Source organism: Clinocottus analis, unplaced genomic scaffold, assembly GCF_023055335.1.
Source record: "Clinocottus analis isolate CAN_PGR_092001 unplaced genomic scaffold, fCliAna1.0.p SCAF_13, whole genome shotgun sequence".
Taxonomy (NCBI): domain Eukaryota; kingdom Metazoa; phylum Chordata; class Actinopteri; order Perciformes; family Cottidae; genus Clinocottus; species Clinocottus analis.
Genome location: NW_027175854.1, coordinates 13454420 through 13465796, shown reverse-complemented (window position 1 = coordinate 13465796; position 11377 = coordinate 13454420). Strand labels below are relative to the sequence as shown.

The 11377-nt window shown below is 46.4% G+C and overlaps 1 protein-coding gene across 1 annotated transcript in view; it reads right to left on the bottom strand.

Annotated features, from left to right (window-relative positions):
• Positions 1–3195: 3195 nt before the first annotated feature.
• Positions 3196–11377, bottom strand: part of dcc (DCC netrin 1 receptor) — a 205214-nt gene continuing 197032 nt past the window's right edge. The window contains exons 28-29 of the mRNA XM_068574751.1: positions 10917–11065; positions 3196–5558 (exon numbers count right to left, since the gene is read on the bottom strand). Coding sequence (XP_068430852.1) covers positions 5469–5558; positions 10917–11065 — 239 coding nt within the window. The 3' untranslated portion in view covers positions 3196–5468. The remainder of the gene's footprint in view (positions 5559–10916; positions 11066–11377) is intronic.

Below are 11377 nucleotides of genomic sequence, written 5' to 3'. Positions count from 1 at the left end.
CACAGAAAAATAATCTGTACTTCATGGTCGACGTAATGAAATTGGATATTTAGTGTTTGACCTTTAGCATCCGGCTTTTTTTTTTATGAGTCCTCAGAGGATAAAGAGCAACAACGTGAAAATCAACAAACACAGGACGTTCACCAGGAGGCGCTGTTTGTCTTCCGTACAAAGCAAAAGACAATTTTCGACTTTTACCATATTATTCTGTACCAAGCGTGTGTACATGTTACATACCAGGTGTGTGTACATGTTACATACCAAGAGTTTGTACATGCTACATACCAGGTGTGTGTACATGTTACATACCAGGTGTGTGTACATGTTACATACCAAGAGTTTGTACATGCTACATACCAGGTGTGTGTACATGTTACATACCAGGTGTGTGTACATGTTACATACCAGGTGTGTGTACATGTTACATACCAGCTGTGTGTACATGTTACATACCAGGTATGTGTACATGTTACACACCAGGTGTGTGTACATGTTACACACCAGGTGTGTGTACATGTTACACACCAGTTGTGTGTACATGTTACACACCAGGTGTGTGTACATGTTACATACCAGCTCACGTCTCCACTTTAACACAAAACCACAGTGTTGTCCTGACTTTGGGCTTTTGCCGTAGTTCACTAGGTAGGAAACCTACGAAATATTCATTTGAAACGTCACAAGAGGAAAGTGACACGTCCAGAGCGACACGAGAGGAGAACCTAGACCTTCATAGTTTGAAGTGAGAATGTGTTGCTGTTGATCTCTCACTTCTATGAGCGCTAAAACAAAGTGAACCAGTCTGTCTGTCAACACGTGTGAGTTGTTGCCGTAACACTGACGCAGTCACTCAGCTCATTTGATCTGGAGTGACTGGAGTTATGAGTCATACTTAATGAGTCGACAAAACAAGCTACAACACAAGTCTGAATGGGTCTTTGGTGCTCGGCGTCTACTTCGGAGGTTTATTAGGAACGTGGAGGATAGTGATGGCTGTTCCTTCACTGATACTGTCTGGCAAAGAAATGTCATAATCATGAATTATTCAAGTGTTCCTATGAGATCTGCTCCTAGACCCCATCAGTGGCACAGATTCCTGCATTCAGTCTGGTTTGAACAGAGCAAGCAGAATGAGCTTTAACGTCACCTTCAAGTTCTTATGCTTTGGTAATAAGCCGACATATTTTCCTTGCCATTGCAATTTTTTCCTCCAATTTCAGCACTTTACAAATCATATTTTCTCTTAACGAGAAAAGGAAACCTGCCAATACAAATCAACTTTCAGTCATGTTGAAAGATGAGCGGGGAAGTGATCCAAAGACCAATATTGTGTATGAATATGTTTTTTTAAGCTTGAATCTGAGAATAATTGACGAGGAGGAGGATGATTAATTTTTGTCTCAGAAACATTTGGTGGACATTTTGATGGACACGCGGCTGTTTCGGGGATCTGATTTGTAATATTTCAAATACAGGAGGATCTCTGCCATCACCACATGTACATGTCTGATTTCCCAGACAGATGCTGAACCGCTGCATCTGTGTCACTGAAGGAAAACAACAGAACAGGTCTCAGAGTTCTCTGTCAGAAGGAACACAGCTCTGGGAGAACCCTCAGCAGAGAGAGAACGTCTCATCTGTTCCTGAGTGGGAGGAACAGATTTACATAACACGGCAACATTCACAAAGACTTTAAATTAAGTGACTTAAAACAGACAAAGAAAATGGACGCTCGGGCTCGACCCTGTCTTCTTCAAAATGACATTCCCAGATGAACAGAAACAGCGTTCCCAGGTACGCTTCCAGGCAAGCGGATTTTGTCCCAGATTATAATCGCAGTGGTAAACGTGTAATTAACATTATAATTGAACCAATACAAAACATCATGGTTTAGTCAGGCATTACAGGTTCGCTTAAAATATTACAATTTCAAATTGTCTGATTATTTAGGTTATTTAGGTAAATGAAAATAAATCAAAGTTGACTTTTGGACTCACGCGTGACCGAGACAGAGGCCTCCTGGGTCAAGTCCTGTGTTTGACTCTACAACATGAAGGTAATCGGGATCTAAATACACTCCCCTCAAACCAATGGGACTGCAGTGTTGCATTGTGGGAAAGTCATTTTAAAGAGACGGATGAAAAGTAAAGGCACATAGGATGTCTTGTTTTATCTCGACGGCAACAAAAACGTGTCGGACGAAAGAGTCACGCTGAAGAAATTAGCTTAACGCATTGTGACATCCAGAGACCTCTAGTGACCTCTAGAGACCACCAGTGGTCTCTAGTGACCAAAAGTGACCATTAGTGACCTCTAGTAACCACCAGTGACCACTAGCGACCACCAGTGGTCTCTAGTGGCCATTAGTGACTACCACTAGTGACCTTTAGTGACCACTAGTGACCACTAGCGACCACCAGTGGTCTCTAGTGACCATTAGTGACCTCTAATAACCACCAGTGACCACTAGAGACCACCAGTGGTCTCTAGTGACCATTAGTGACTGTCACTAGTGACAGTCACTAATGACCTCTAGTGACCACCAGAGCCCACCAGTGACCACCAGTGGTCTCTAGTGACCAAAGGTGACCATTAGTGACCTCTAGTAAACACCAGTGACCACTAGTGACCACCAGTGGTCTCTAGTGACCATCAGTGACCACTAGTGACTTCCACTAGTGACCTCTAGTGACCACTAGTGACTGAGTTTGTCAGTGAAGATTGAATCTGTGTTTCTGTTCATCTCAAACAGGCTCGTCAAACCTAGAGTGTGTTTTCATATCAAAGAGACACATGAATGAAGGAATCAACTCAAAACTGATACAGAAAAAATACTTAAAAGATCATTTCATACAATTTCCATTTAAATGGCTAAAATGTGTACCAGTACGACCATTTCACTCGTATTATTATTTAGAAAAGAAGAAGTCTCTGGTGTCAACAGGCCATTTCATTTAGAGTTTACTGTTGAAATCAGATTTCCTTCCTTTGAATCCAATCTGTCCCTCCTCCACCTGCTGAGGAGCGAGCATCTCCTGGAACACGCTGATGAGTTTGATCCCCACGCCGCCCGCTTGTCTGCATTGGCTCACCTCCCCCCTGCTCCCCCCTCCCCCCTCACATTCTGTGGAGACGTTACCTTTCCATCCCCCCTCCCTCGCAGACAGAACAGCCCAGCGAGCGTGAGCTTGAATCATAATATTTGAAGCGGCGTGATAATGAATTCTGGGCCTCGTTCCTCCGTGCCCTCACTCGCACATACAAACCAGCCCTGAATATCAATTCAGCTCCTCTCCTCCGTCTCTAAGGCTCCCCCGGGCCTTTTTTCCCTTTCATCACCGAAAGATAAAGGTCTGAAAATTACAATATGGTGACTGGAGTGACACAGTCAAATATGGAGCATACTGATGGCCTGTTTTTTTGGATATCCCCTCAGCTGATTAATGAATCATTTGTCCTTTTAAGCTCCTGCATTTCTATGCACTCCCCAAAATATATCCCAACCCATTTAACCTCACGCTAATTCCCCATTCTGCTCTCCTGGCTGTCAGGACACATCTCCTCTGCTTTAGAGGAGTGAGCGGCGGACGCTCTCCGTCCTGACCTCATGTTGCAGAGGTCATCCTGAACCCGCACCACCATGCAAATGTCTTCTTCGTTCCACTTTTCAAAGCAAGTCAAACTAAAAACTGGGCTCAAAGATTCTCTCCAAACCAGTTGCAAATTCAATTTGAAATAAAAATGGAAGTGTTTTCGTTGCGTTCGAAGGCGTATCGATGTTCACGACGGCCCTTAAAAGCAGCGCTCTGTGGAAATGTGTCCGCTAAAACCTGATCTGAAAAAACACCCTTCTGACAGGACAGCCAATGTAAAAATATACTTTGTGGAATATGCATTATTTGTGTTTTGTTTTTGTTTTTTCTTTCACTTTTTTTTTTGTATAAAAAAACAAACTTCACGCCCTGAAAGTGAACTCAGAGTCGTATCCCGTGATGAAGACAGAGGTACTGTGTGTTCAGCTCATGGAAATAAATATGGATCATCAACCGCAGGGCCCGAATACCTTCAGTCAAACACACTGGAACGGCACAAAGTGAAAACAGAGGTCACTCATCATCATCATCATCATCGGCTCCCCGCTAACATCTCTAATCTCGTTAATAATATTAATCCTAACAACAACAAAAATTCCACAGATAAAGACTTGATTTTTGACCGGATTCATTCCTCCGTCAGTCATTTCAAATTCATAACGTGATCCCCTCCAGACAGCGCCGTGGTATCTTTGTGATCGCACAACTGAGATCAGTCGGATCATTCCATGAGGAACACCCCGCGCTCTCGTGATCATGACTTCATATTAAGTTTTGTGAACACATGAACTGGTGTTTAGGACCAAAGACTGAACCAACGCCACCCTTCAGTGGTCGAGATGTCTCGAGGCGATTCACGTGGACGGTCTCGCTGCGCGTCATTGACGCCTTGAGACTTCAACCGAGGAGAAAAACACAAAACAAGGTTTACAATAAGTTGTCCAAGGTGAAGGTTTGGCACGAGACCTGGTAGGCAGGGATCAGAGTTGGTCTAGTGGAGGTCCGGAGCAGCAGCAGCCTGTGGGAGTCCATGGAGGATCTGTACAGTCCTGTGAGAGGAGTCAGCTGGATCGGATCCACACACTTGTTTCTATTTGGCCAAACTCACATTTTAAATCCCTTCATTTTTTTTTTGTTGAACCTCCAAATCCAGAAGTGGAAGTGCTGCATGGGTTATGAGTGACGGCTGGCTCAGAGAAATCCTCCTGTTTAGCTCCAGAGAGGGAAAAGGGAAGGAGAAATAATCAAGAGACAGGAGGAAGACCCTGCGTCCGGGCCGACCTCGCATCCCGTGGGTTTTGGTGGCTCAGGATGCGTTTTCTATTTCTTACTGAAGGTTCTGGTTTCAAACCGTATGCACATCCTGTAACTGCACAACGTTGGAATGCCCCCCCAAAAAAGACAAAAGGAATACTTCCAGCAGCGATCATGAGGGGCAAGTGTAGGACGGTCACAGTAACTGTAGGAAACCCAGAGGAGGACTCATGAATAACACAAAGAAGAGAAACTGGAGGGATCTTTGTCTTCTTCATTTTTTGTGTGATAATCATTTCATCCTGGCGCCGGGTCTGCGGTGGTTCTCGTTTTTAGTTTGAGGTGGAGGAGTCTGCAGGGCTCTCGGCCCCTCAGCCTCGCCCTGCTCTCGTACGTTGATGCTGTGCTGCTGTTGTGTGTTTTTCTACGTTTGCTTCCCTTCTTTTCTTTCCTCGTCCCAAACAGTCGACACGAGCTCAAGACCAGCAGGAACCAAACTCAACCCAGCACGGGTGTTTGATTCCTCTTCAAACCCAGATCACCAGCAGTGACATCAGGGCTTGAAGAAGGGTTCCAGACTGGACCGTGGCTTGAGGGCGGGGCCGGGGGCGGGATCACGGGTTAGAAGGCGGAGCCGGTGATGGCGTTGAGCTGCTTCATCAGCCCTTCTAGACTGGCCATCTGCTCCGACAGGTCGTCCTGCTCGTAGACCTGAAGAGAAAACAACACGGCAGGTTATGCCACCGTGAGCGATACAGAAGAACGTTTGGTTTTTCATTCACTACATTTAAACGATAAATGGACTGAACCTGTACGCATCATTTCTAGTTCAACACTTCATGTCTCATTGGGAGGAGCTAAGGTGCCACCTGCCCATCAGGACCATTCATACCATTCATACACCAAACGTACAGCATTCAGGAGCAGTTTGAGGTGAAGGAAATGGACCCGTACTTGTAAGTGTCTTGCTCAAGGACACATGGACATGGACTATAGACGAGCTGCTTGGTTTTCGTGCGTCGCAGAGCAGCACAAGAGAGCAGCAAACATGTATTTGTTGTTGGATTTAATGGATAACCTAGAAAAAATGATCTGGCTGATTGGGTCTGTTGTGACGGAGGCTCATCCTGGAGTTTGTTCCTGGTGAGCCGGGGTTCAACCGACCGTGTGGATGTCTTACCTGTCCGTCACGACAAAGTGCTGACTGTCGTCCCCGTAACCCCTTCATGTATCATCAGGGCGTTCTCCATTCGCTCTCTAGTTACGACTCAAAGTTTTTGTTCAGTAATGTAAAGTATGTTCTTATGTTTCTCCTTCATTCACTGACTCATTCATTGACTTTAAATACAGATCTCTAGAGGTAATCCATCACAATGAACGTCATGACTGTTCCTGCCAGACTTCACTTACTGTGGCCCGGCAGCACAGGGCCCGGCTTCTTAAATCCCTACAACTGAATACAATAAAAGGTGACTTTGAGTTGACTGTGATGGATCGTCCATCAGCAGTTGAACTGAACTGAAACCAGCGACTCTGGAGGAAAAATCACAGCGAATGATCCAGAATGCAAAGTTTAAGAAACCGGAGATGGTGGCACCGTATTCACAACCCGTCATAGTTAGATAACCGCTCTGCTGCGCGTCCAACAACTAGAGTTGTTGCTGCCGTTGTGGTGCGGCACACACACACACACACACACACGCACACACACACACACACACACACACACACACACACACACACACACACACACACACACACACAAACACTTAGTGAGTTCGATTGAGCGTGGCCTTCATGCAGAGTTTGTCTTTGCAGTTGGAAAAATAATAAATATATTAATAAATATTCAATCAATATTCTGCTCGGCACGCTGTGTAAAACCAATAAAGGCTGAGCTGAAATATTTTAATTGAAAAGTTTGTTAATGCAGGAAACCTATTAAACTGTTGCCCAATGCCAGTACTTTCTATTCCGTAGACATGACATTCCCATCCAACGAAACTGCACTGACGATGACATTTTGTGATAAATTATTATGAATAAGTGATGCGTAGGTCTGGCTTGGTCTGAAACATCATATTTAACATTAACAACCTCAGATCCAGCTCAGCTGTGCATGTTTGGACGTGTGCATTTTGTGCTTTCTCGATCATAACATGTAAATTATTGATCATAAAATGAGTAATCATCTTTGCGTGCGGTCCATGGAGCTCAGACTTCACACCAGTTGAAAAGTGCTCAGCCTCCTCCGGCCTACATTTATTTTGACATGATGTGTGACATGTGCTGGATGAAAACATCGACGTCAGCCTGTCTGCTCGGGTTAAAAGCTGAAACGGGGCCAGATTTATGATGGATCAGTTTCGACCGCTTTCTGCCTCAGGGCGACTGAACCGCCTGTCACTTATAGATGTTTAAATCGGCCCATCAGTGGGGCCCAATCAGGAAGCAGGACCAGTTACCAGACCTCCTGAATCCAGCAGCAGCCGCCAGTTGACGTGTAACAGAGGTTGAAACCTATTCAACTGATAATCCATAGAAAGCTTGCTCTCTCATCTTGGTTTGGTTTCACTTATAAAGACCAAGTTGGTGGCAAAATATTCTTTAGAACGTCAAAAACCTTTTTTAAATGTTATATTATCTTGAATCTGTATGTTCTGTGTCTTTGGGACAACTCCCCCTAAAGACACTGGACGGGCTCCAGAACCACGACACAGAAAGCACAATGGTCACTTTTTCCCAGATTTGGTGGGCGGATCCATTATGGTCTCCAGTGATGTCATGATGTGAGTTTGTTTCCTGTTTTATGTTGAAAGTCCTTGCGTCTTGTGTCCTCTGTTGCCCTGCACTTCCTGCCCGTGTGATTGTCTGCCCTCCCCTGTGTATTTTACCCTGCTTGTCCCGGTGTGGGGTCGTACTGTGTTATGTGAGTACACCGTGTTCGTCCTGTTGGAGCTCTGCCGGTTGTGTGATTCCTGTTTTTGTTTTCTGTTTTCCTCGGCCCTAGGGGGCTTGTCCCGAGTTAGTTTTAAAATACATATTTTTTGCACTGTGGCTTTAGTTTGTGGGTCCTCTTTGTACCCTCCCCCCCTCACTTTGTGACGCTCACGTCGTATCGTCCATTGTACCCTTTCTTCCTTCTAGATAGTTCATCTGGTGGCTGGTGGCGCTGTCTTCACATACTATGCACTTATTTTACTTCTCATTAGGAGGGTAATGTTTGGATAAAGTCTTTGAAAGACAGACGAGGAAACCCCAGTGTGGCTTTCCAACAGCTGATTCCTATCACACGGAGCTGAAGGACTGGCAGCACCTGCCCGGCGTCCTTTATCTGTGCGTTACACAGCGAGTGACCGCATGACCCCCTTCCTTCACTCTGAAGGAGGCAGTGAAAGTCCGTCTAGCGGCGCCGCCAGCTGTTTTCCATCTTCTCCGGACAAAAGGGCTTCTGCAAAAATCATAACTGCGTGTAAAACTCCAGCGACCTCCAGATCTCATCTGTCGACCCGCAGCAGCCGAGTTTAACCGAAGTGGTAAACGCTTCATCGGTGGGAGTAAAGCGTCCGTGGATGATCCGTGTTCCTCTCCGACACCCTGCGTCTCTGTGGCCTGGGGACCCGGAGCCACGCCCGCTATAATCCACCCGATAGTCCCGACACAGAGAGCCAGCTGAAGAGTTGTAACTCACAGGAGCTGTGTCCACATGTCCCGAGGTTCTCTGTACTAATGGAACGCTCCAGATGAGAAGCTGCTTGTTTGGTCTTCAGCATCCAGGTGCGTCCACGGCCTCCTGCCGCTTCAGAATCATAACGTATTCTGAAGGTGAGGTGGAAGGAAACATTTGGAAAACAACGTTCAGCTTGCGTTGAGGTTGCATTGACTCGTCTCTTTGGTAGTCCGTGCATCTCAGGCAGCGCGGCGGCTGAAGAGCCCTCAGTGTGCTGCAGCTCTATGTCTTCTAGACGCCGGCTGAATGAAGACCAGGGACAGGTGTGTTGGACCAGCTGAAGATCAGGTGACAGGATTAAAGCATCGGGACGTTCAGTGATTGCTGTCAGAGGAAGTGCAGGGGTTAAAGGTCAGCTGATCACACACACACACACACACACACACACACACACACACACACACACACACACACACACACACACGTCGTCTTCCTCTGTCCCAGGATCAGAAGAGCCCCCCTACTGGGCTCCTTGAATATGTCACTGATGGAACAACATAATAGAAGCAATGTTGTGTTGTACTTACATCACTCACTGTGCGTGACAGTTTATTATGTGTGTGTGTGTGTGTGTGTGTGTGTGTGTGTGTGTGTGTGATATTCCAGAGCACTGAAGGGAAGAGACTAGATCAATTACAGAGATAGAAGCGCAGATGAAGAGGAAGACCTGTTGACCTTTGACCTCCATCTCGTTGCTCCTTCTCATTTCTCCCGTCCTCTCCTCCACCAACCCCCATCCTTCCTTCCTGCTCCTCCTCTTCTCATTTCTTTCCTGCTCTTTGCCGCCATCCTTCTTCCTCCTGAAGCATCCTTCCCTCTGTTCCTGTTGCCACGGCAACGCCTCCTTGATCCTCCACCTTTCCCCTCCTTGTTCCCTTGTACATCTCTCTTTCCTTGTTTCGCCTCCTTTCTTTCCTCTCCTTGTTTCTTCTTTTTCTTTTCTGCTCTCCCACACTTGTTTCTGTGTCTCCTCGTCCTTCTCCTCCCTCCCTTTCTTCTTTTCATTTCTTCCTCGGTCCTCTCTTCTCGTCGCCGTGGCGACGCCTCGTCCCGTCCTCCCGTCATTGAGTCTCGTATGAATATTTAACAAGCCCCAACGTCCGGCGTCCCTCCACATCATGTTCTACCGTTCATCTTGCTGCTTGTCATCCTCTGGCTCCACCCCCTCCTCTCCTCACCTCGCTCACCCCTTCCTATGTTTCCCTTCCTCCTGCCTCACGTCTCTCTCTCTCCTCCCATAACCCTTCCTCTTGTCCCCATTTCCATTCTCCTCTGCCTCCTGCATGCTTTCCTTCTTAACCTTTCCTCTCCTTCCTCCTGCCTCTTCCTCCTCTTCTCACACACTGTTCTGGCCTTATCGTCCTCTTTTCTTCGACACCATCCTCCCACCCCCCATTTCTTTCCCTCTCCTCCTTTTCCTTCATGATCCTTTATGGCTCTTCTCCCTCTTCTCCTCCTCTGTTTCTTTCCTCTCCCTCTTCCTCTCTATTCAGTCACTAATGAACTGTTGTGTTTTACAGCTGAAAGGCCACCAGCACACTGAAGGGAAGGAAACAGGTGTAGCAACAAAGCTGAGCAGGTGTGTGTGTGTGTGTGTGTGTGTGTGTGTGTGTGTGTGTGTGTGTGTGTACCTTCCTTCGCACTTCTTTTCTCACTTCCTGTTCATCCTGCAGCGTTTTCTCTCTCCTGATTGTCACTCTATTCTTTTTGGGAGTCTTTTCATAATAACAGGTTCCACTCAGCTGCTGCTCCACAGATGTGTCACCAGATGTGTAAACTACACTCCAACTGGCTGTGGTCGATGTACTGAAGATATTGGACAGAAATATGTACGTCTGATGTCTCTTGGTGTCTCCATGACTTACGCTCTCTTTACACTTTGCTTGGAGTGTGTTTCAGGTGATTGGACGGGATCCTGCTTGACATGGAAGTAGGTAAATGCGACTAAAATGCACTGAGGACATGTCTGTTGGTGGAGCAGTCGGGGTTTGATCAAAAGATAGATAATCCTTTTTAAAGACTGTGTATTGTCTCATTCATATCATATCGTCATCATCACTTTAGATGACTGAGAGGAGGAGCATCCACTATTCCCCATGAACAAAACATAAAGAGAGGAAATACAACACAAGATAAAAGACAGATGTGTGGACCCTCAGGGAGTTGGTCTGCTACTTTGCTTCAGTGGGAGACAACAACTTCAGAGCCTTCTACTTTTGCTGCTCTACGTTTACCGACAGAGGGAAGTGTTACTTTCATCATTCATACTCAAACATTGCATAACCAAGTCTCCATTTGACTTCTTCTCTCATCTGCAGCCTTCGCTCCTGGAGACTTACGTTGGCGGCCGAATCCTCTGCAGGTTTGGTTCCTCCCTCCTCCGGTAAGTCCGGCGCCGTGGGGACGGAGACGGGCAGCAGAGGGGAGCGGGCCTTTCCGGCCTGGCCCAGAGAGGCCGTCTTCACCTGGGGCTTCGGGAGGCTCGCACCTGGGTAAGAAAAGGAAGACTTCTGGTTAGTGGCATCGCACAGACACTTTACACCAGAACACAACCTGCTGCTCATCATTGGACAGCTTGCGTTGCTTTTGGACATTTGCTGTTTTGGTTCAACCTTCTGGTTTAATGGAGGAGAACTTCTAAAAGAAAACAAATCAAACTTAAATGTAATGGATCTGCAAGCCGGGAGCTGAAACACAGGTGAGCTCAGAATCAGTTCAATTCAGTTTATTTTGTATAGCCCCAAATCACAAATACTGAATTATCCTCGGAGGGCTTTAGTCCGTACACATAACATCCTGT